Source organism: Echiichthys vipera (assembly GCF_963691815.1).
Source record: "Echiichthys vipera genome assembly, chromosome: 3".
Classification (NCBI taxonomy): domain Eukaryota; kingdom Metazoa; phylum Chordata; class Actinopteri; order Perciformes; family Trachinidae; genus Echiichthys; species Echiichthys vipera.
The window spans coordinates 20,659,082-20,685,043 of record NC_139828.1 but is presented as its reverse complement, the minus strand read 5'-3'; the positions used below and the strand labels follow the sequence as shown (position 1 = coordinate 20,685,043).

General features: G+C 41.0%; 1 protein-coding gene across 2 annotated transcripts in view; it reads left to right on the top strand.

Moving 5' to 3' along the window:
* Positions 1–25,849, top strand: part of ano8b (anoctamin 8b) — a 39,690-nt gene extending 13,841 nt beyond the window's left edge. The window contains exons 2-20 of one of the 2 annotated variants that reach the window (XM_083911233.1): positions 6,527–6,637; positions 7,757–7,889; positions 11,755–11,893; positions 12,042–12,138; positions 12,366–12,482; positions 13,023–13,150; positions 13,274–13,435; positions 13,524–13,676; positions 14,863–14,989; positions 15,086–15,141; positions 15,243–15,317; positions 15,474–15,608; positions 17,748–17,995; positions 18,352–18,511; positions 18,590–18,994; positions 20,168–20,359; positions 20,613–20,744; positions 21,470–21,580; positions 22,030–25,849. In XM_083911233.1, coding sequence (XP_083767359.1) covers positions 6,527–6,637; positions 7,757–7,889; positions 11,755–11,893; positions 12,042–12,138; positions 12,366–12,482; positions 13,023–13,150; positions 13,274–13,435; positions 13,524–13,676; positions 14,863–14,989; positions 15,086–15,141; positions 15,243–15,317; positions 15,474–15,608; positions 17,748–17,995; positions 18,352–18,511; positions 18,590–18,994; positions 20,168–20,359; positions 20,613–20,744; positions 21,470–21,580; positions 22,030–22,773 — 3,425 coding nt within the window. In that variant the 3' untranslated portion in view covers positions 22,774–25,849. The remainder of the gene's footprint in view (positions 1–6,526; positions 6,638–7,756; positions 7,890–11,754; positions 11,894–12,041; positions 12,139–12,365; positions 12,483–13,022; positions 13,151–13,273; positions 13,436–13,523; positions 13,677–14,862; positions 14,990–15,085; positions 15,142–15,242; positions 15,318–15,473; positions 15,609–17,747; positions 17,996–18,351; positions 18,512–18,589; positions 18,995–20,167; positions 20,360–20,612; positions 20,745–21,469; positions 21,581–22,029) is intronic. The other variant, XM_083911234.1, reaches the window with a different exon arrangement.
* Positions 25,850–25,962: the final 113 nt, after the last annotated feature.

Genomic DNA, 25,962 nt, shown 5'->3' with positions numbered 1-25,962 from the left:
ATAAAAATGCAAATTTACTTTTGTTGGGAAAGCATCTTCTTTTAAAAAACAAACATCTGATGCTTCAGACATGGATCTATATTCCCACGCTTTATATTACTCATCGGTAATAACATGGTAATAGTGGGGTACTAATTGATAATAAAGAGTAATAAGTAGAGTTATGATTAAATGATAGCATATAATTATCAAAATAATAACCAGGTAATAGCATAGTATTACCAATGAGTATTTTATGTTAAATATTGTGATAATGATATTACTTGCAGTAAATTAAACAGATAAGAAAAATGAACTCTGTTCTGCCTTTTTGGTGCTTTTAGAAAACTGCTCAGATACAACAAATTGATTTTTGGATAAAAACGCAAACAAGAGGAAATTATTCCATTATTCCATTTTTATAGCCAACATTATTTTATCACACAAATTCATTTCTAAAAAAGTGTGACTGTTACATTTTAACGTGCAGTTTTCCACTGATACTAATTTAAAAATCAAGTCACATGATCTACTCTACACAACTAGAAATTAGCATTCCCAACAAATGTATTCGTTGGACCCAGCCCAAACGTTTGTTCCAGCTTCTTAAAGATTGATCCCAAAACTTAAATCCTACTTGACTGAGTAAAATCTTCAGTGTTGACTTCTAGCCAAGAATAAAGAGCAGAGAGTTATCAAACAAACTCCCGCAGGCAGTCAAGACAGTGAATGCATCGTCAAGTCTTTCCTTAAGTGTCTGTGACCTTCATTTTAGTGCTTCGCCTGAGTTTCCTAACTGATTTACACCCCATTAATCAGATTTACATCTCAGGCACACACACACACACACACACACACACACACACACACACACACACACACACTCACACACGCAAACACCCCACAGAAATGCTTCAGAGAGCAACTCAGATCACAGAAAGACACCCTGCATGTTGCGCCTGCCTGGCTGCCGTCTGATAAGCGTCGCCTGCAGCAGTCTCACTGTGAAAGCCGTGAGTAAAACAGGCTTCATCTGTATCGCTGCTCGTCCTGGACCGACCTGCTCAACGGTGCCCTGCTTTCTGTTAGGCGGCCAACAGGGGCTTTCAAACTCAGAACTCCCCATATTTTGCCAACATAAATGGCATTTGGGATCATTTTTTCAATGTAATTGCTAGAATGATAGTTGCAGAGATTACCCAAAAATCATGTAAAACTTGAACCCAATTAAATATTTCACTGTTAAATCAGTCACACACTGCATATACACACTATCTGTGGCAGTGACTTGATTCATAAATAATGAGGTTAACTGGGTAAAAGCCATTAATGCAAATTGATTAAAACCCTTTTCAATCCCAGAGGGAGGAGCCAAACGTGTTTTAAAAAAGTGTTATAAATACTTAGCTGTGACTCAAAATCACCAGTGAGGTCCCTAATAATTGTGTGTTCAGTGAACTACATGTAGCTTATATGTAACCCCCCCAAAAAAACAAAACAAATACAAACTGACAAACCCACACAGGTATATCACCTGACTCTTTCTTCAGCTCTTTGTAACTTCTTTCTCCTCACTTTTTTGGAACCTGGTGTTTCGATTCAGTCTTATCGCTCTCATCAGAATTATTTTCAGCCACAGCAGGTAGCTATTTTTAACAGAAAATCTCTTTAAACAGACTTCCTGCTCAGCACCACAGTTAAAGACTAGCTGGGGAACATAGAGGAGCTTTTCACAGCTAGAGAACCAGATATTTCCTTCAGGAATTAGTAGAAACCAAAAAACATAGGTGAAAAGAAGGAGTCAATATCAGACTTTTATTAATCGGTCGATCAAAAACAGAATTCCAGATGACTGCTAATGTTGTTAGGATGTGTAAGCCACTGTTTGCTAACAAAATTACCAAAACTTTTTCCGCTTCTCCCAAATGGCCATAAAAAAAGTTACTGTAGCTGTGAAGAAAGACATTTTTAACATAGATTTATTTAGATATTCGTTAATGTTGACCTGGAAAACCGAATAACCGAAAAACTGATAAACAGCCTGATAATACTCTGCTCAGCGGCCGTGGTCTCAGGTGTGCCGCTTTCAGGGAACTACTTCACTGAAAATGACAACAACCTTTTTCATGACAGCTGAGAGGTGGTGTCTGTTTGTGTAGTGCACAAAACACACTCTTACACATGCGGACACAGACCTGTCCGACTGGCCGAGTCCGTGCACTGAATCCTTGATGACCATGTATGAATCACTGTTTGTGTTCAACCAAGTAAGAAACACAGTACTGCATGCAAACCGTCTGAACACATGCTCAGTATTGGGGCTTCTAAATTGAAGCATTGGTGAAACCTATCGGCTGGCTGGCTGGCTGGCTGGCTGGCTGGCTGGCTGGCTGGCTGGCTGGCTGGCTGGCTGGCTGGCTGGCTGGCTGGCTGGCTGGCTGTGTGTGTGTGTGTGTGTGTGTGTGTGTGTGTGTGTGTGTGTGTGTGTGTGTGTGTGTGTGTGTGTGTGTGTGTGTGTGTGTGTGTGTGTGTGTGTGTGTGTGTGTGTGTGTGTGTGTGTGTGTGTGTGTGTGTGTGTGTGTGTGTGTGTGTGTGTGTGTGTGTGTGTGTGTGTGTGTGTGTGTGTGTGTGTGTGTGTGTGTGTGTGTGTGTTGCCCTCAGCGATGAATACAGGACTCATTAGAATTGCTGTCATGTCGCACCACTGCCTGCAGCATTTCATCCAAAGCACAGTGGAGCAGACAGTCACTTTTCAGTATCTAGGAGTACCACTCGAGATTAAAAAGTCAAAACTACCTCGCTCTGTTTCCTGTTCGGCCCTTTGCAATGTTTGAAAATGTTCTTCAAAGGGGAAGCGCGGTGTGGAACCAGATTAAGTTGTCACAACCTCTCTGTAAGTACTGAAGACGGATCCTTTAAATAGTAATGCTACCTTTAAAGTCAAGGTATGTTCGCTGGTACAAGTTTGTAACAACATGTTTTGATTTATCTTGACAGAAAATATATTTTGCTAAATGTTAGGTTAATTTTTAAGAAAAGGTAGACGATCCTTACATTTACTAGCTTAAGCTTTTAATTTGTGCATCCTCTCTGTGACTCTAATGTCATATTCACATTACTATAGATATTATTATAGTGACTGGAAGTGTGTCTGTCTCTGTCTTTGTGTCTGTCTTTGTCTCTCTCTGTCCGTCTTTTCTCTCTTTCTCTCTCCTTTTCTTCCTCCCCAACCGGTGCAGACAGATGTCCGTCCTCCACAGAGCTGGGTCTGTCTGACGTTCCTGCCTGTAATAGGGAAGGTTTTCGTTGCCACCGTACTCTACAGGGGAATTGTTGGGTCTATGTTTATCATAAATAAGTCATAGAGTTTGGTCATTACCTAGTTTGTAAAGTGTCCTGAGATAACTTTTGTTATGATTTGGCACTATAAATAAAATTGAATTGAATTGAATTAATGTCATTATTTTTATTTCATGTATATAGGACCTTTTAGGACAGAACATGATGCTTCCCAGAGAAGACATACGGAGCAGAAAGCAACAAGATGAGGAGATAGGACTGTTAAAATATGATGAAGAGAAATTTTTTAATGATTTAAATACAGAAGAATAAGTTTCAAATTTACATAATAAATTATAACCCAGACATAATACAAGGCTAATAAATAAAAACTGAGTTAAAGATAATGATGCTAAAATATTAATATTCATTCCTCATTAGGTCTAGAGGAATGAAACAACTGAGCAACAAAAAAATATTAGGTAAATCAATTAAATGGATTTTGAGGCAAGATTTAAAGATTTAAAGCTGCTTTAATTGACTTTTGAGGCAGGGGAACAGAGCTGTGTTGGCAAACAGTTTCTTATTTGCACATCCAGCAGACACAGAGCAACATTAGCATTCATCCGGAGTCCTGCTTCTTGCAATCATTCATTCTCCTTTTAGGGTAGCTCTTGTATAATCTCCACAAACTCCTCAGAAAAAGATCTGGGCACATATTCCCAAAACATTTTAAGGCTCAAAAGAACTCCCAATTTGCTGATTTAGGAGTAATATAAAATATAATATGAAATGTAATATCGTCACCCTGTTAAAATAAATGCTTAACTCATTTTCTTCAACTTTTAGGAAACACAAAAAAACTTGACACACTTGACATAGGCCATTATCTTAATGGGTAAAATCCCATGATCTGATCAACTGAGGATGTAGGCGATTTTACCATAGGTGGCCGGCGTCATGAGGAGAGGATTTAGGCAAAAAAAAAAAATGTTTTGACAAAAAATGACTACAATTTTAAGAGGGGCATGGGCATGTCAGTACTTATTTTAGGATTCCTACATGTTTTCTCTAAGAATATTTCACAAAGCATTTAGCGCAAAACAGCTCCTAAATCAGTGAAAAGTAAGAGGTAGTCAAGTGGACTCCAACATCACAGAGCAAATCCCCAACAATCCTAAAATGGCTGCTGATGACAATCTGCCTTGTAGAAACCTTTAATGATTGTGGGAAAGCTGAATTTATTTCCAGGCATACAGTATATTAACAAGCTTCCTTTTTTTGGCTTTTGCAGTTATCGTGACTCTGAATTTACTTTAAAAATGTCCTTCTGTTCAAGCCACAAGTTGTCCTTGTGTCCATTTTGGGTTTTTGTTAGCACCTCTCACTATCAGCCGTGCTTATTGTAGTCTGATAATTATGAGGCTTCTCACATGGATAATTGTTAACGAGCTCCCAGACATGTAAGAGGCTGACAATTAGCTGCACATGTACTGGAGTAGTCAGCAGCCTATATTACTCTGTGTGGTTATGACAACATACCTCCTACAGTGTTTCTATCAAGAATTCACTAGCAGAGACCCCAAACAGCCCAAGACGCTCGGTTTCTCTTAGCTTAAGACTTCTCCCACTTCCATGGTAGAAGTTGGTCTCTGTTAACTGTAAACATGGATAAGGCTTATTTCTGGGGAGCCCCATTATGTCCCCCACTCTGTGAAACTCTGTTCCAGGAATTGGAGGACACACTCAGCAGCAGCAGCAGCAGCACAACGATGTTTTTATGTGACAGGTGTTTATTAGATCCACAGAACACACAGAGGCGGTGTTTGATTAACAGCTTAATGCCAGTAGTGTTGACATCATGGTTAAATTTACAGCCTACCGTAACCTTGACCTTGTGCATTGTGTGCATTGACGTTTGTTAACCATATACTATCGCACCATGTAAGCAGCAAAATGTGACCCAGTTATATGACGCACATTACCTTAATGTGTAAGATGATATGTAGCTTTCGTATTTTGGTGTTTTTTGCGTCCACTCATAGAAATCGAACATTTTCTACTGCTTTCAAATATATACGAATAAACAATTATTGAAACCTTGCATGAATGTTGTGACAGAAAACTCACAAATAAATTGAGAGGTTCTCTTCCATCGCTTTGGATTAATCTTGTCAGGTTGAGCTGTGTTTTTTCCTACACTAAATGCAAAGATGAGGATGAACAAAATGTATATTCTTGGATGAGAGTTGGGACACAAACGTGCCTGCATGTGATATGATCTTTGGAAAGTGCCCTGCTTTCCGCCTCCTCTGACACACCATGCCTCAGTGATCACAGCACTGTTGTGGGACAGCTATTCTCTCGGGCTGCTTTCAATATTATCCAGGACCTGGGAAATGGGTTTTTCAAAAACTGTCCTGTGACAGCTGAGCAGGGTCTGGGGTTAAATTGCCTACAGAATGACTTGGCTCTGATGCCCTCCTGGAGAACATATTTAGGGAATATGAGAATCTAGTGTTTCAATGACAGATAAACGAGGTGTCGAAGATACGTGAATTTGAGCCTGGATACCTGGTTGTTTTGAAAATGTTTCCATGATGTAACTGTATCCACCCTGGAAGAAATATATGCTGTGTGTTATTTTCCTTCAGACTGCTGCATTAAGGGTGACTGTGACATAATGTGACATTACTGTGTGGCTACAGAAGAGCTATTTTAAGTGTGCTGATGCCTTCAGGAATAGAAACAAGGTAATTCTACACAGGAGGCCGTATGTTCAGCATAGTCAAAATGTTTAGGTGTTGGGTTCTTTTATTATTCCAGGGTTATATGTGGGCGGGCCTGAGACTAAAGATGTATGACAACAATGAGAAGTAGCTGCACTTACATGTGTTGAGTTGATTGAGCTGAGTGTCTCTGTGACACTTAAGAGAGTGTGGACAATGTGTGGCCTCTGGTCTTGGCAGGGCAGGACTAGCTCCGACAGGCTCATGTTGTGAGGCGAAGATGCTTGACATTTAAATCTGTCCCTTTTGAGAGGGGCGATTTTATGTGCGCCTGTATGTGTCCGTCTTTCTGTGTGTGTGCGTGTGTCGGGGCAGCTGGGGTAAGAGTTTTGGGGGGGGGTTAGAAAATGTTAGAAATGTCATTGCTCCTTATACTGTTTCACTTTGAAAAGGTGACTCTCTCTCCCTTTCTTTCTCTCTCCCGCTCTCTGTCTGTTTGTCCCTCTGTCTGTCTCTATGCTTCTGTATCTGTCTCTCAGATAAGTTGTTTGGAAAGCGGCTGCTGCAGGCCGGGAGACACATCATGTCTCATAAGTCTTGGATGAAAACGGTGCCCACGGAGAACTGTGATGTCCTCATGACGTTTGCAGGTCAAGAACTCACACACACTCACATGTTTGTATTTCTATACTTGTGAGGACCGTCGCTGACATAATGCAAGTTTAAAATGAACCATCACAACAACATTCCCAGGGTCAACCCTTACATAAACCTACGTGCCACTAACGGACATTTTGATTATATCCAAATTGATATATTCTAAGTATTTGGTTTTTTTCCAATTACTGTAACAGTTCAAAACCATAAGATATTCAGTATAATATCATATGAAAACATGAAAAGCCAATCCTTACATTTAAGAAGCTGGAACCAGAAAATGTTTGGCATGTTTGCTTCAAAAGTGAATCATAGAATGTATCAGCTGTAAAAAGAAGTTAATAAATATCTGTATAATTAGCTACAGTATTTGTTTCAGCTCTAGTCCATAACAGCAAGTCTTAACCCTCAAACAGCCCTTTGAGGAAGTGTCTTAAAGTTAAAGTCTAAAAGTCGGTCCGCTCGAATATAGAAGTAGAGCCCACACATGGCACATTTGCATTACACAATTTAAGACAAATTTGCCATGTGAAATACACCCTTTTATTTTAATGCTGTACATTTACTGCAGCCCTACAAAATGTAAAATATAATCTCACCCATCCATTATCTGTCCATGCTAATCATGTGCAGGTCAGAGGGCAGCTGAGGGTGAAAGGCAGGATGCATCCAGGTCGCCAGACTATCACCGATCACACACAGAGACAGCTATTTAGAGTCGACAATAAACTAACACCTTCATGTCTATGGACTGTGGGAGGAAGCCGGAAAAAACCTGGAAAAAATCCATGTTAACACAACAGTAGGGATCAGTACAGCTACATACTGTTAGTAAAGATAGGGATCATGACTATTCCATTAGTCATGCTACCTCAGTGCACTTTCTTTACCTACGAAGGTCAGATAAGCCTTTTTATGACCAGTTTGAATCTCTGAACTACAGCTATAGAGAGCAGAGTCAGTCTCAAGTGTTTGTCAGCACGACTGTTCATCTCTAGCTGCTGCTCAGGAAGAAATAGAACAAGACTGTGGGAGTACTCCCGGCAGCACATATGTACAGTGATGCGTGGTTAAGGCTGAAATGTATTTTTATTTTTCATTTCCTGCCACAGACACTACAGATGACCATACGTTGCTATGGCTACTGAACCACATCCGGCTGGGAATCCCAGAGCTCATCATCCAGATACGACATCACAAGCACACACGAGTCTACGCATTCTTCGTCACCGCTACATATGAAAAGTAAGGCCTCTCTACAAAGGTTGTCTATTGTTAGCGACACGTTTTTGCAAGGGTGTATTTAGTCATGAATTTGTGTGCTTAATCTTGACATTATGGCTGCAACTACCGGTAATCATTATTTTAGAGATTTATTAATCTAGTCTTAAAAAAAGATTAATTAAATATTTGGTTTGTCTATAAAATGTCAGTGATGGCATAAAACAGACTAATGCAGTTAGAACAGGTTAATGTTTGTATTTTTTTCTTGACAAATGACTCAAAACAATGATAAATGATTGATTCTATTGACCGTTATCCAGATATCTGCTGGGTTCACCTGTAGCCCAGAAGTAATCATAGCCAATGGGTCCAGAGATTGGCTTCCAGTTTATGCTTTGCTTTATGCTCCCAAAATGTAGACGCATTCCTTCAAATTCATTAAAATATTTCTAGATTTATCCTTTAGATACCTTTAGCTGAACAATATTCAAGCTTGCCAAAGAAATCCATAACAACTCACTTTGTGATTTTATCTTTCCTGTCTTGAACTGCTACAGTACAGGTACAGTAGTGCTGGCTGTTACTGCTGTTTTAACTGTAGCTGTGTGAATTAATCACCCTGTCATCCCCGAGACAGAAAATAAATACTGCAATATAAATCACAGCTTCTTCTTGTAGTTTCAAGTTCAGTTATTTTGAAATGCTACAACTGGAATTTGGTTGTTGAAGACAAAAGTATCCCTACAGTACTGTTCTGTGCTGGTGTAATATTGTACCTTTGTTTATTTTGGCATTATATTTAGCTGCAGATATAGTAGGCACAGCAGTTTTGCTCATACACAGTGAATCATTAGTGAGGCTGCTGTGATGCCTGGTTTACTGTATCAGCACCATTAGAGGCGCAGAGCGCCTCCATCTGTAGATTATTTGGTTTTACAGAAGGTTAGAGTCAGGCTGAACAGTATAGACTGTATTCACTCTGATTACACTCGCCAGGGGAATTGGGGATGAGCCCAGGGTCATTTTAATCTTAGCATTGACTTTGGTGTATAAATACTGAGAAACACAATCCAGGAGATCAGGGTGGCACTTACTGTCCCATACTGCATTTCACCTCCTCTCTGCTGACTGTGCATTTGACAACGAGCCTCTTGAAAAAAAAGAAAAACCTGAGAGTCTCAACCAAACCCTTTTACCGATGAATGGAATAGGAATAGACAGATGGCTGGAGGGAATGAAGAAAGAGAGCCCGATGGAAACAGATGCAAGAGAGAACGGGAGAGAAAGAGTGAAGCGGAAAGACAAAGAAAAAACAACAGGGAGGACGGAGAGAGTGCTTTCTGGGTTTTAGATGAAATGCTCTAGTAAAATGATATTGTGTGATGAGAAGCTCCCCTATATCCACACACACACACACACACACACACACACACACACACACACACACACACACACACACACACAACTGCTGTTGGATAGGTTGACCTACATTTCATGTGATAGAAAAAGTAATCCAGAAATTGTTCCATCCTTTCAAACTCACCTTGAATAGTCCTTCTCTTTGCATACTAAAGCAGCAAGAATTTTCCTACCAATCTGTCCAAAGTGAGAACACCAGCTGAGGGCTCCAGGTGTGTTTTCTGTCAACTGCAGGCTTGTCCTTTAATATACTGTACTATCAACCGAAGTGACATTGCCCTTTCTCCTATGTGTTTGAGAGACCAGGGGCTATTTTTTACTGAATTGTTTTTGTTTTAGGCCAGTCTTAAAGTAATATTGCTGCTGGATTAGTGTACAGACATTTGACTACTTAAAGGCTAAAAAGTTAGCCACCCTGCTAAGGAGAACTGTGGACTAAGAGCTGTGTTATCTGGATTAATTTAAAGTCTGAATAGCAGTTAGATCTAAACTAAAAAACCATCCCAAGTGTAGAATATCTGGGTAGCGGATAAAAACAGCTGGGGTCACAGTGCTGATGTGTGTGTGTGTCATTTTCAGAAAGTCTACATTTATTATTTTGGAAAGAACTATAGCAGAAAGAAAAAAGCACTAACATTTACATACTCAGTGCAGCATAGAGTAAATGTCCTCCCTCTCTTTTCATAGCTGACACATCATCCATTACTCATCTCACAGCTCTGACTGTGCAATTTACAGCATGCCATCCTGTACTGCTGAGTTTATACATTACGTCTGATGGATATTTGCTAAATTAGCATAAACCTTATGTACAGTGTTTTTCCCTCAGCAGCATTCTGCTCTTTTACAAGGTTTGCTTTGTCCACTCACCACCTTTGACTGTGTATCCAAATTAAGACTCCTTGTATTTGTGGAGAGAGAGTTTAAAGGCGATAGAGTTTTTAATTAAATAAGAAAGAGGAAATCTCATCAAGATTCCTGGCAGCAGCAGGAGCTTTGCAGTTGTTGGCTTAGATTACTAAACAGTCTGTTTAAATAGATACAGCCTGGCTTTTTTTCTCAGACAAGGACCTTTATTGTGATGGTGCTGCGCACTAAGCAGTATTCAGCGGTGATACAGGAGCTTACCCCTCACAATTCTGCTGTAATCCATCATGGTGCTGATCGTACCTCAATGTACTGACCCTCCAAGTGCCGGGAGCTGCATGATGGATGGATGTTACAGGCCCACCTATGCTGTGCTCCTGTACGTGTGGATATAAGCTATATATACACATACATGTGGCAGAGGGAGGTAAGCTGTCAGTGTGGAGGGAGCAGAGGGTGTGGTGCTGTATTATTACTGCGATTTCAGCACAAAGCCACCGGGAAGGACAGAACGAGGGGGAAAGGAGGTGATGGGATACAGGAGGAGGATGAGGAGGGGGAGTAGGAGACAAAGGAGAGGACTGAGGGAAATAAAAGGATGAAGAAAGAATTGGAGAGTAGACAGAGTGGCTGGAGAAAGGAGGAGGGAGGAAGAGGTGATGGGAAATGAGATGATGAGAGAGAGTGATGAGGTTAAAGCATTAGAGGAGAGTTCAGATGACTTTAACACTATGAAGGACAATCCATCCTCGCTAATGTTATTGTTTGCTGTTGGTTTTTGTAATCCCATTAAACAACTCGCCAACTGTACTGTGGTCATTTACAGTAAAATGTTTTCTATTTACATAATTCAGTACTCAGATCTTCTGACCGATTGCTCTTATATATCACACGGTCCAGGTTTAAAACAAAGGGGTATCGTGCTTATACCGTTTTAGCGCCAAGAAATTGGAAATGCTTCCCCCTCATTGTCAGGTAATTTGAGTCTGTACTACATTTTAAAAGGAGCTGTACTTGATTAGAACATTAATAAAGCAGCAAACAGATATCTGTTATGTAAAGATATAGTGGAGTAATGGCGTCCTGAGCAGAGAATAAAGTCACTCTCCCTGTGTGGGTCTGTGATGTAATCTCTCTGTTGTTTGTTTTGATAGCCAGTCTGGCCGCACGTGAAAAAATTGTGGTATTTCATGAATTGGGGAACCTTCTTTGAGAGCTCTGCGGAGGCAATCCCATCCCACTCCTTTTAAAAATGTTTAAAACCCTTATTTATTGGTGGCTGAGTGGTTGGAGCAGTCACCCCATGTAAAGAGGCTGAAGGTCCCAGAGGCAGCTTTCGTGGGTTCAACTCCGACCTGCGGCCCTTTGCTTCATGCCCCCCTATGTCAACATTAAAGAGGAATTACTTTTTTAGGTAAAAGTCCCTCATTGTCAAAGAAAAGGTGTATTAAAAAATAAAACCTTCGATATTTGTCGTGGGAAAAGTCCATTGTTGAAGTGATCAACTACTGCTATCTCCAACACCCCAGAACACAAATTATGCTCTGTAACACCAGCAGGGGTGGATTTTTGTTTAAGGTCACTCGTTGTTGTCCTGCAGTTTGTTGCGAGGTGCTGAGGAGATGGGACTGAGGAAAGCAGTGAAGCCTGAGTTTGGCGGAGGAACACGAAACTTCTCCTGTGACGAGGATTACATCTACGAGAACATCGAGAGCGAGATTTGCTTCTTTACTTCACAGGTCAGTGTAAATGTGCGCGCGCACACACACACACACACACACACACACACACACACACACACACACACACACACACACACACACACACACACATACACACACACACTCGTAAGTAAATGTGCCTCTCTCCTCCTCTTATGTGGTGCAGGAGAGGCAGAGCATCATTAAATACTGGCTGGACAATCTCCGTGCCAAACATGGGGAAGTGCTTCATAATATCAACTTCCTGGAGGGCCAGCCAATCAGTAAGTTCATGCTTTATCAGTACTGTGTTGCTAGACACTAATCTTTGTTTTTATTTAACAGAAGGCAGTGCTTTGGACTATTGTGTTGGATTTGATGGTTTACTCTCGCTGATTTTCCATTGAGTTTTATCTTTTGTATATCTACTCTTCTTTCTCTCTCTAGAAAGTTAAATGTACAGTCATGTACAGTTAACTTACTTCATTTTGTGCTTTATTACTCTCTGCAGTCCCGGAGCTGAGTGCGCGAGGTGTGATCCAGCAGGTATTTCCTCTCCATGAGCAGAGGATCCTCAGTCAGCTGATGAAGTCCTGGGTCCAGGCTGTTTGTGAGAAACAGCCTTTAGGTTAGTAGAACAAGATACTCATTCGCAGAGACACAATAACATATTATATGTCATACTCTATTACAACCCCAGGACAGAAGAAAGTACTTTTAACATAGTGGGAATCACTAACTTTGCTCATGGTTCCTTGTTCTATCCTTTAACCCTCTAAAACCTACAGTATAGTAATGCCTGGACATAGTTTTATATTTCTGTTGAGTAACTCCATAGTCAACCAGGACATTTCTTGTTGTCTCAGCGTGATAAGACGTATCAATCTGTTTTGGTGCAAATACACCTTTTGACAGTATCAATTAGTTATAGTCATACATTGGATATTGTCCAATATATTTGAGTGTTTTGTAGTGGTGTTGTCCTAAGATTTTGGTCATTATCACATTTGAGAATGAATATCAAAGTGCTATACTGTATATCATTGGAAAATAGACATTACTGCAGGCACCACATTCATGTCTAGCATAGCTTACCATTGACGCTACACTGCTCTTTTTATCCTTTTTTTAATCCTTCTTATTTGTCATTTTTTACTGGTGTTTACAGATGATATCTGTGACTACTTTGGGGTGAAGATCGCCATGTATTTTGCCTGGCTGGGATTTTACACCACATCTATGTTATATCCTGCTGTGATCGGATTTGTGCTGTGGATGCTGACCGAGTCAGATCAGGTGAGGAGGGAAGCTATCACAGCCTGAAACAACTTAAATAGCCTGTACATATATATGTGTGTGTATATATATATATATATATATACAGAGAGAGAGAGAGAGTCTGAGTGTTTGTTGTTTCAGACGAGCCGTGACATCTGCTGTGTGGTGTTTGCACTGTTCAACGTGGTGTGGGCCACTTTGTTTCTGGAGCGATGGAAGAGAAGGGGAGCAGAGCTGGCATTCAAGTGGGGAACACTGGATACGCCGGCTGAATCCCTGGAGGAACCACGGCCTGAGTTTCGGGTGAGAGCAACTCTATCCATTGCCATATCATCTTCATATCTTCTTCATCTCTTTCAGGCCCTTTTATGCTTTCTCTCTCTTTCGGCAGGGAGTCAAGCGCTGCAGTCCCATAACGGGATGTGAGGAGTTCTACTATCCTCCGTGGCGGAGGCGTGTATTCAGGTGGCTGGTCAGCCTGCCCATCTGTATCCTCTGTCTTTGCTTTGTCTTCCTAGTCATGCTCATCTGCTTTGAGCTGCAGGTCAGTCAGCACCTGATTTCTTTTTACATGTCCCGCTTTTAAAAGTGTAGCAATAAAGGTTTTTTATGGTTAAAATCTCTTTACCCTGCATCTGTACCTTTAATAGTACAGTAGTTTTGTCACATTTCTTTTATGGGTGAACGTAATGATGCAGCTAAGTTCTGCAGGCTATGGGTTGATCTTGATATAAATAAAACAAGAGAAAATATGTTATTACCTTCTCCTTCAAAATGTTGGTCTAAGAGGCAACACAACTGCTTTAAAAAAACAATGTTTCAACACTATTGTGTCTTCATCCGAGTCAAACAGAACAACAACAAGGAAAACATACAGTATATATAGTCAACCCACAACAGGTGAGCAATCCTCATTTGAAAATTGGTTGGACAGGATTTCACATCTATTGGATGGTAAACCCACATATGGGTGTTGCCATTGTCAGTGACCAAAGACCCCCAATCACACCAAGGCTATGGAAAGAGGCAAGGACAATGATCAAAGATGGCGGTCCTTTGGGGCTATGACACATGCGCAGTAAAATTTGGTCTGCAATTGCTATGATGAGCCTCATGTCATAGCCCAAAAGTGCCGCTATTTTTTTTAGTAACATAGCCTCTTTGTGCTATTCTTGAATCACACCAGGAACTACACAAATCTTAAAGTTACAGTGATAAAAAGTAAAAAAAAGTCCTGCATCCAGCACTTGTGACAGATCTGACCTGAAAAATTCAGTTAAGGGGAGACACTATGATCGAATATGGAACAAATTTTAACCTTAAAATATCATCTTGAAACTTCCCCAGTTGATTACTTACAATCAAACATTTTCTGAAATGTTATGTTTGAGTATGCAAATGAAGCAGTACCTAATAAAATCAGCTAATTTTAGCAAACATTTCCAGCTTAAGGTGAATTTAGGATAAATCTGCAAATGCAAACAGGGAAAATGTAGTAAAATAAACACCTAGATGTGTATTTTTGGTTGTTTACTTTCCACTAGTCTGAAAGAAGACATGTTATGGAAGCATATCACCACGTCGAGGAGAGGATTTATTTATTTTTTCTATCCTTTCTTTTCCCTTGGAAAATCTCTGTCCTTGAGCTGAAAGGCACCTGATTCAGACTCATGCTGCTGTTAGATGCATGCACGGGGAACCCAGTTTCAAATAAAATTGTGTCTCTGCAGGAGTTTGTGATGGGGATCAAGGAAATGCCTCGACTAGCTCGCTTCATCCCAAAAATCATGCTAGCTATCACTGTGACTGCATGTGACGAGGTGTACAGGAAAATCGCCTGCTGGCTCAATGACATGGGTGAGAGATCTGAGATTCTTTAACACTCGTCATGGATATTTATACTATTACATTGTTTATGAGTGGTAAGGGTTGATTTATATTCTTTATCCACAGAGAACTATAGACTCCAGAGTGCCTATGAGAAAAATCTCATCATCAAAATGGTTCTTGTGAGTGTCTTTTCCTATATCTACACTAACCGTGTGATTTTAAACTTTCCTTTTCACACAGCTTTGTTTTTAATGACACCTGGCATTTATTTCTCTTACAGTTTCAGTTTATAAATTCTTATCTCAGCCTTTTTTACATTGGATTCTACCTCAAAGACATGGAGCGCCTGAAAGAGGTAAGAAACACCCCATGTTCCTCGGTCACCTAATTATTTTGACCTCTAACATCTGTTGTTTCTCCCATCCTAAAATGCTTTGCTCTCTCTGCTTACATGCATTGATTTCCATAACTATCCATCTGCACATCTCATCCATTTGTCCATCTGTGGAAGATGCTGGTGGTGTTGTCTCTGTTAAGGAGTCTGCAGCGGCAGGTCCGGGTCAATGTCCTGCCTTCCCTCTTCTTCAAGTTCCAGATGCTTGTGGTCTCTGTTCCCTGGTTCTTCAGGGCTTTACTCAGGTCAAAAGTATGATCCCTGTACATCCACATTCTGGGCGAGAGGTTAATAGTCCATTTCTGAGCACCTCGGTTTTAACCCCTGCATGCTCCGTGCCAATCACGGTATGAACTTGAACTACCAACATGCTTTGTATAAGTGTTTGTTTTGATTGTATTTGTAGTGAAATCCTTGCAACTTGTCATCACGTCAAAAATAATAATGTTTTTCTTGCTTCTTACTGTAAAATCTCTATTATGGAAACACGTAGCTTTCACCAGACAGAAATCATAGATCAGAGATAGAGAATTTAAAATATAGCTGTCATAAGATAATGTCACAAAGTATGCCTCCTCATCTGCGTAAACTGTATGATCATTCACAGTTACAGTTGAATGGTTTGGATATTTTTTTCCTTTAACATTGGGAAGTGGAGTCTGTGGATTTTTTTCTATTGGCCTTTTCCTTCCATGCAGTATGGGTGACTTTTTTTGTGGGATTACTCACCACAGTTTTTGTAACACTCTCAGCCAGAGTGCTACCTCATTGAGCTCATCATATTCTGTCAACATCACCTGACTTCCATATTTAATCCCCAACCAGTACAGCCTGCTTCTGCAAATATTTGTCACAGTATATTTACCTTCTTGTTAAACAATCATTCCACTTAGAACTGCATTGCAACACAAGAATAAAACCACACTGAAAAGGAGTCTTGGTTAAAGGAGGATTCTGAGACTCTACTCCAATCCACTTTTTGTCAAATTCAGCAAATATCTCCTCACAGTATGCTAGCTGTCCTTTCTGTGTGTGTGCTGAATAAAACAATACGGTGTTCATACACAGCCCTGGCTCTGTAAATTGGGAAACAAACAAAGTGGCATGGACGGAGTCAAACATGGCTATTCCACTTCATGCTTGTGAACAAGACGAGGAGTAAAGAGAAAGACAGTGGGGGTGGAAAGGGTCTTTCTCCAGATGCGCAGACTCCACCTTTAATTTTCATATTGTAGTTAAATGAATAAATAACAACGGCTGCCTGTCTCTTACCAAAGGTAAGGGAAAAGATGGCTAAAACAAAACACCCTGGTGTAGTCCTGAAATGAAAACCATCTGGTGATCAGCTTGATTCTGCCAGTGTGACTCTGACGTATCTATGCCGACTGTTGCAGTAGGTAGCAGTGGGAGAATATTATCCCCTTTTCTCTTTTTCCAAGGTCTCCCGTCGCTGGCTGAAAGTAACATTCTGTCCATGTTCTCGCCAGGAAGTCATTGTGGTTTTGTGTTTGCGTTCTCTGCTGTAAGATATTGTGCGAGAGCATTATTTGATATGGAAACAACTGCTTTTAGATTGAAGCCAATAACAGACAGTAGGCTTTGTGATGCAAATATTATGGCCTATCCACTGAGTGTATATTAGAAGGCTGAAGTACTACGTACTCACTGCTTGATTTTGAGTGTTAAAGGATAATTCTGGTTTATTACATCTTGGGTTCTCATATTTCTGCATTTAACTAAGTAATGACGTTCCCAAATCATGAAAACATTTTATAATTATAAAAGTTATAATAAACCTGAATTAGCCTTCAAGTTAAGCATATTTGTACTTCTTGTTGTGTGTGTGATTTGGATTAGTTTGGTAAATTATGAGTATTACTGATTGCTTTGATTGTCCATGTTCATCAGTCCTTGGCCAAGGAAGATCATATACCATTGAAATGTTGTTTCCATGGTCTTAAAGGGCGCATCCACAGTGAATCCCATTGTCCAGAAAACTGTGGCTGCACTGCTCGATGTTGGTTCTTTCAAACACATTGCCCCTTTAAGAACCAATCAGACGGATTACAATTTAAATGTATAGGTTAATGTTCAGCAGTAGTTTTCTGTCTTATGTGAGTTGCTTGTTGATTAAGTCTGCAAACATAAATTGTGTTTTGATTGATTCGTAGCATTTGTTCCATGAGGGTGTATCCTGCTGCTTTCTCAGCCTGTTCTCGTGCTTTCTCCTCTGTCCTGCTGGTCCTTGTTTGCTCCATCCACCCATTTCCAACCCCATGCATCCTACGTGTTTCTTTTAAATGCTCTGATGAGTTGGACCGTATATTCACAGCATGTTTGCTCAGTGTGGTGGATAATTTTTCTCTGAATGTTTCTCTCTGTCCTTGTCAGATGCTGGCCACTCTGCTCATCATACGCCAGTTCCTTCAAAATGTGAAGGAGGTGCTGCAGCCTTACCTGTATGAGCGCCATAAACTGGGTGAGCTCACACCGCGAGCTGTGTGGGACCTGCTGGTGTCAGTGCTTCTAAAATACGCCCGGCTGGCAGCTGGAAAAGCCCAGGCCTCTCCCACTGACCAGGCCATGCCAGGACCTGGACTGAGGGGGACCAGACCCGGGTTGGGGCATCTAGATAGAAGGTCAAACTCAATATCTATAACTCCCATTAGATTTAAAAAATGCAGTAAACATACACTTGCAAATATTAACACTGGATGTCAAAAAGAGATTAAATGAATCCTTCACCAATGCAGTGTGAAGCATGCAGTAAGATAAACTGACACTTTCCCATCAGATCAGTGGGTTGAACAATGACATTTAAGTGTTTTCAGTTGTCATTCACACTCAAAGCCATTTTATCTGCACTTGACATTGTCTCCGTGCTGCAAGCAGTTATGATTCATGCCAGTGGGACACCCATGTAATAGACACAACACCGCTGTGAGTGGTTAACACATTTTGTCTGATGTCTATCTGTCCCTTAAACTCCTCTCAGGGAAAAGAAGTGTTTGAATGGGGGATGCGGGGTGCCTGATGAGGAGGATGGAGGTGAGAGGGACGAGGCCGACAGCGGGAGGTTCAGTGAAGGGGAGACGGAGGAGGAAAGCGTGATGGACTGCGGTTTGAAGCTGAGGAAAGTCAGCTTCATAGAGAAGGTATTTGCTGTGTGATAACAGACACTTATGAAGCGTTAGTATGCTTATGCTGTAGCGCTAATCTGTGTTGTTGTTAAGGTGGACAGAAGGCCAGTCTGCAGTGGGCCCCCCATGGACACTAGTTTCCTGGAGGAGGGGAGCCCCACTATGGTGGAAAAGGGAATGGACCCTGCCTCTGTATTTGAAATGTGTGATGACGATGACGATAATGGCATCCATGATGTGAAGGAGTCAGGTGGGGGAGCAGCAAGTGTGACTGAGGGATTTAATAATGCTGCTGCTGCTGCTGCTGCTGCTGCCAGCGCTGCCCCGCTACCTTCTGGGTCTGAGAGCAACACATCACTGCGACACAGAAGAAGAGGCAGGAGCACAGAGAGACTTGAGACCAAGACAAAAAGGGAATCATGGATTGACCCCCCTGAACAGAGAGAGAGTAATACACTCACTCAGGCTGAGATGGAGAGCTGCATGCAGACTTATGCTGTAAGGCAAATTCCACAATTTGACAAGTGTATTGTAGAGATAGGGAAACAATAAACTCAGGCAAGAATGACATTAATTGGGGCCAGGAGGCTCCTACAGCTTTCCAGAAAACTTTTAACAGTTTAACTAAAACCCTCTCACATATCTTTGAGCTTCTAAAGCAATTAGTCAACTGGAGGATCCCTTAATTGTATAGTGGTAGGGTAAGAAAACACCATGACGTGTATACCATGCTATTTTATTTTTGCATTTTAAAACCTCCAAACCTTCAGTATTTGCTCTCTACCATTTACAGAAATTAAAAGTGAGCCACAACTTTGCACTTAAAAACTGAAGTTTGTCCTGAACACGTCAGCCGATGAGCTGACCAGGAAGTAGATCTTATTATTTGAGATGATTTCTTTTAAATTCTTGAAAGCTGTAGGTGACTCATGCTCCTCTCACAGATTGACATAGTTGTTGCAGGAATCCTTGTTTCCCGAATCTCTACAATGTATGAATAGACCTTTACACAAAAACGTGACCACAACCACTAGGTAGTCAAACTGCTCCTTAAGGTATTCAATTAACTATTTTTTATTAATTTTAAAGATTACATTTTTATTAATACCAATGTCCGTATTAATTTTGCTTATCAATCCAATTCTTCATTGATTCCCTTACTGATTCCTGATCAATTATCTGTGTGGAAAAAAAGAAAGATTTACATGTTTTCTGTTTTGTTGTCTGAACGCAGTGTAGTTGTAATGAGAGAATATTTTTACAATATTTTTCATTTAGATTATACAAATTAAAATGTTGTATAATGGGAGGTAAAAACTTTGCCATATATAGGTTTCCATCTGGGCATCTAGACGGTCATTCTCCTCATACTTAGCTCAGGTTTCATACTTCTTGTAAACAAGCACTGAAACATGAATACATGAGTCCCCCGGCCGTCACAGTTGCATGACACTCCACCAGTGTCCTGAGTGTGATGTGAATAACACTGGGTTATGTTCCAAAATGTCATACTATATGACAGCTTAACAAAGCTAACAACATAATTTTTTTTATCTGGTACCATTGTGTATTGATTTGCTCTAAAGAAATTCAGTCGTGTCTCCTAGTTGCATACAGACTGCACTTAACTTGGCAGAGATGTGGTTTAAAAGTCCGCTCTGCCCCTCTCAGGACACCTTCCAGGACTACCAAGAGATGTTTGTCCAGTTTGGCTATGTGGTGCTCTTCTCCTCCGCCTTCCCTCTGGCTGCCATGTGCGCTCTCATCAACAACATCATTGAGATCCGCAGTGATGCCTTTAAGCTCTGCACCGGTCTGCAGAGGCCCTTTGGAATCAGAGTGGAGAGCATCGGCCAGTGGCAGGTCAGAAATACACTCTGTTAAAGTTAACACAGGCGCATGAGGTTAGGGACAATTAAAGGAACTTCAATGGCTTGATTTGAAGACAGTTGATGATCATGTGAACGCACTGAATTGATCAATTACCAATGATTGGCTGGAGTAACTGAGCAAGACTGAACTGAGCTATTGGAATTATTATTGTGTATTATATGGAATATTGCACAGTCTGTGTTAAAAAACAGTAAAGTTAAACCGTCTTTTTACTCTTTCACAGACTGCGATGGAAGCCATGGGCCTGATTGCCATCATGGTGAATTGTTACCTGATTGGTCAGTGTGGTCAGCTCCAGCGTCTCTTCCCTTGGCTCAGCCCAGAGATGGCCATCATCTCCATCGTCATCCTCGAGGTACCACGGCTCGTTCCTGCGAGACTGTCTGAAGTGCTTAGAGCAGTGTCTTTAAAATACTTTTTTCTCAGGGCACCAGCATTATGTGACCCAGTACAAGATGTATGGTAATCAGAAAATGTGCCAGGTATTAGACTGCAAACAAGTTTACTACTCTCTGTAGAAAAGTGTTTCCTCTGATAATTACAGAACAGATTGTAATCAATCATCAATGTTTAGAGGAAGCAGTGTTGTGCATTGTGTTCTCTTTGTGACATCTACATTAACAAAGATATGTCCTACAACAGCTATATCTTATTCTGGCTGACCTTAGACATACATGCTGTTCACATTGATGAAGAAAATAAATGAGTTTTAATCGTGCCAATCTTTATGAAAAGTATGAACGAATTAACTTAAGCTCTCTTCATTTTTTTCAGTGTACTTGTAACATATTTTTAGATACTGGTTCTGTTAGCGCTGCATGCTGTGCCAGCCTATATTCGGAAAAACGTAAACAGCCTGCAGCTCTGTCTTGGCCTGATAAAAAAGCCCGGCCTATCAGGAGTAGGCTTTTAAGGCTTAGATGATGTTGTGCAAGAATTAGTTCACATAACATATCCGTAAAGAGAATTTTGATGCTCGGTGTCCTATATCTGATTGTAATTTCAATATATTATTATTAACTTTTAACTAATTTTTTTTTGTCCCAAACCTCATCTTACCATGTGCCTGTATATCTGCAGCACTTTGCCATCCTCCTGAAGTACGTCATCCACGTGGCCATCCCTGACATTCCTACATGGGTCCGAGAGGAGATGGCTAAACTGGATTATCAGCGTAGGGAGGCCTTCAAGGTAAATTATGTGGCATCATAAGAACAAGAACATTTTACTTGACGTAGTTGCAAGAGTTGGATGAAGTTAGTGATTATTCAGGCAGCTTGCCTTTAATGTACCTAGTTATGTGCAGAGTACTGTAATATAATAAAAATCTATAGCAGTAGCCAGAGGAGCCAAACTTTCTGCTGCAAACAATCTGTACTGCGACACTGCAGCTTTCTTTTTGGAGTTAAATTACTTATTTTGAACTTCTGGTGGTATTTTAGCGATGATACTTTTGAGAAACACAATTTGTAGAACATAGAGTAGAGATGAGGCTGTAGTGGCCCCTGCAGTACTAATGCAGGAGTCTTGGTACAGTAAGGAATTTGTTTGCTGGGTAGAACTGCAGTATTGTTAGGGTTAGCTGAGTTAGTGCTGATTTTAGTGAATACATTGTGGGAATGTTTTCTCTTCCTCTGCAGAAGCATGAGCGGCAGGCACAGCAGCATTACCAGCAGCTCCAGAGGAGGAAGAGGGAAGAGGAGGAGAGGCAGAGGCAGGCGGAGCATATGGCCCGCAGGGAAAGGGAGCGGGATGACAGCAAGGGCGACTCCTCTGGGGATCACCACCATGACAAAAGTCACAGCAGCAAATCACGTCCTGGGGGTGGAGGAGGAGGAGGGGTCAGCGGGTCAGACAAACCCAAGAGGCCCAGCTCTCTGTTGGCCAATAATAACGTGATGAAGCTGAAACAGATCATCCCTCTGCAGAGTAAGTTCTCCTCGAGTGGCGCACGCTCTCCTCAGTCACCCACTGGAAACGAACCAAAGCTGCCCGGGTTCCTGAGCTTCAAATTCCTCAAGTCACCTGAGAATAAGAAGGAAGGCGCCACGGCTTCTGCGGCCACCACCACAGCCGCTAACGCCACAGCTACAGCGTCCTCATCACTGTCATCTTCTTCATCATCAGGTAGCAGCTCTCAGGAGCGTTCTCAGTCACCCAGCAAAGCCTTCAACCCTGGGAAACTGTTTAACTTTGGGAAATCTGAGGGGGGGACATGTGTGAATGGGGCAGCACTGCCCAGACCCGGGGAAGGATCATCATCACAGACGTCAGACAGACAACCATCCAGGTCCGACTTGAACGGTGTCCCAGATGAGATCCCCTCGCCAGGAGGGGAAGGGTCGGAGAACGGACATTCAAAAGACTTGGACTCTAAAGTCTAGTAGCTCCACAGAGAGCATACTTGTCGTTGGTTACATCTAAACCGAAGAAGCGATTTGTTTACTGTGAGGAGAGGCCTGACCTACCTTCTGTGCTATCACAGGCTGTGTGTAGAAGTACTTGAAGCAGAGCAAGGAGAAGATGAAACTTATGACTGTTGTTTTGGTTTGCTTTTTTTTGCTGAGACAAAAAAAACAGGCTTTATAAGAAAGACGTAAACCCTCTTATCATGGCCGAATAAACACACACACACACACACACACACACACACACACACACACACACATAAAAACCCTTCCTTGTCTGCAATACATAAAGAAATGCATGAGCTGCGTTTCTAATATTTTTAAGCCTTTAAAGCAAAGAGCTGTTTCTTGATTCCTTCTATTCATAAATTGTAAGCATCTGGTTGGCCTCCCCAAGGACATAACAGTCTGTTGTGGAGGACAAAGGTTAAAAAAAATGTATACAGTGTCATGGAAGGATCACAGATTGTACATCAAGAAACTTCTGAGAGCGTTTTTAGCCGTCACAACACAAGTGATCATTAGATATTGTCTCATTTTTAACTGTGAGGAATTCTTGGGCCCTTCACTTTTTATACTGAAGTGGTAAAAAAAATGCAAAAGCAATATGACTCAGTTTGAACTATTCCCATCAATCGTCGACTCCCTTACTAAGCATCCCTGATGTATCGCCAGCTTTATTTTCAAAGCAGAGGTGATGTCTGAGCTTTGAGCACTTCTTACCATCCTGTGACAGCAGCAGATTTGTCCGTAAAGGAAGTAAAGAGCTTAGCAAGTCGAGCTGTCACGTACGAATATTTTTTCCCGACAGAAGGTGATTTCAAGAAAACGGAGCAAAGAAGGCTATTGCGCTGCTCTCCATCCCAGCCCATAGAGCACCATGTAAACACAGATGGTGCTCCATTCCACTCACTCTAACCAGACTTGGCAAACGAACATTAAAGAGTTAAAGAAGTAACATTTGCACTAAACCCTTACACCCTGCATAGAAAACCTATCTCGCTCTGCAGGAGAGACGACCAACACCAGCCTGCCTCATAACATTATGCAAAAGCTGGATTGTTTTTATTTCACACGGTTCACGCTATCTGCTCACCTGGCCCTGCTCTCAGCACCAATGGGATTTCCTAAATATTCAGATGTTTTGTTTTTTAAGAATAGTTGCTCCTATTTATGTTGGGCCCTTTATCTTTTTTAAACACACCATTTGATGCACTGCTTTATTGCATTGCCGATGATGGTATTTTCTTTTCTTTAAAAAAACCAAAGCGGTATTTTTTAGATTATGCTCTTAACCCAAGATGTATGTGTACAGTTCTGTTAATCGTTTACATCTACACTGTATGTGTTATACATCATGCTTCTCTAGGAAACAAGCCCACCACCTACCATTAACAGGCATTTCACTTCTGCGGCGTGTCCAGAAGGTGGCATCAGAGTATATTTGAATAGAACATTTGTTGTTGAACAGCTTGCTCTGATTCCTTATTGATGATTTATCCATAAGACCAGTGTCTCGTCATCAGTAAACAGCGGGGACAGCAACATAAGGGTTTGTTTAGGAACCATTTGAAAGGAAAAATGTATTAAGGTGAGATCTGAAGGTACACACTGATAAAACTTTCCGAGGCCATCACACTGTAGGTTGAGAGACAGAAACATTATCTATGCATTTTCATACCATCACCTCTGGCACGGATTTCGGCAATACCACTGAGTAGTAGGAGACTTGCGTGTATTAATTTAGGTCCAGACTAACTCCCCCACACACAGCACACATCCGTCTGCATTATCCCCAGCCAGACTATGCATATTTTCTTTGTGTCTCCTCCCTTTCAGCTCTTTCAACTCCCTCCTGTTTAACATGAGAAAACTCCCGATTCACAATTGAAATAATAATCTCATCTACCGCTTTGTGTTTACACAATCTTTCCAGTCTAGGAGAGATGATGACATTGATTTTCAAACTGGTTTTTTTTCTTAAATATTTTGTTGCTGCTTCCATTTATCTGTAACAACTTCACAATAAACCAAGTCCATCATTCAGTCACAGGCCTAAAAGAAAACACAAAAATGTTCTTCCACAGACAGGCAAAAAAAGTTCTTACTGACATTAAATGCAATAAGGAAATAGACAGGACATCAATTTGTGTGGTCCATCATCATTTACTGTCAATCTACAGCATGTTCTTTTTTATATATGGAAGTCATTGTTCATTACAAATGTAACATGAGAAGTGCAAGGCTGAAAGAAATGTAATGTGTCTTTGTGTCACAGGCTGGCCATAGATAAAGGGATACATGATAGAGAACAGGTAAGCGTAGCTGAGCGTAGTCTCATCAAAACCTTTGTTCTTTTAGCATTTGGATTTCAGGGATGAGTGATACCACAATGCAATAGACTCCGTTTATTATCATTTGGAAGTTTGTGGGAAAATGAGAAGCCAGTTTCAAAGCAGAGGTGACTAAGGGGAGAAGAGCAAGAGTTAAGGTCATGCCTCCATGTATGTAGTTCCTCCTTATTCAGGGAAAACTTACAGTACAACTTCAGTGGATGTAAATGGATAGCATTAACAAACCTATCACTTCTTTCCTCATTGCACTCTTAGCAACAGCAGCAACATCTGCATAATGTCAATATGGAGGTTTTTAAATAAGCAGAGGTTGAAGTAAATTAACAGATCTTGGGTATCATTGAAAGCTTCATCAAGAGGCACCCCACGCCAGAGACAGCACCGGGCCAAGCACAGTCCCGCACCCCTCTTGTAAGGACGGCAGCTCCAACAGCTGAGACTCATCAGAGCAGCAGTGGTTCTTTAAAGGATTCGGGCTGGACTAATGTGAAAGCAGTAAGAAAGGAACTGAACTTAGTCCGGGTTTTTAGAGTGTGAACAGGTGGTGTTCTCACCACTGCTACATTACAAATCTCACCCTAACCTCAAGAGTTTCAGATAAGACATTTTCATGGAAGTCTCACTTTCTGAACATCATATGCTCTTCCAATGTACCACTGTACAAAAAAAAAATATCTTTTAAAGAGAAATACTGGGAAAATGGGATTATTTATTTCTTTTAATTTATTTTGTCATATTTTTGTAAGACCTGAAAAATAGTTAATAAAACTATTTCAAATGCATTTCATGTGTTGTGAACTTATTCCTGCAA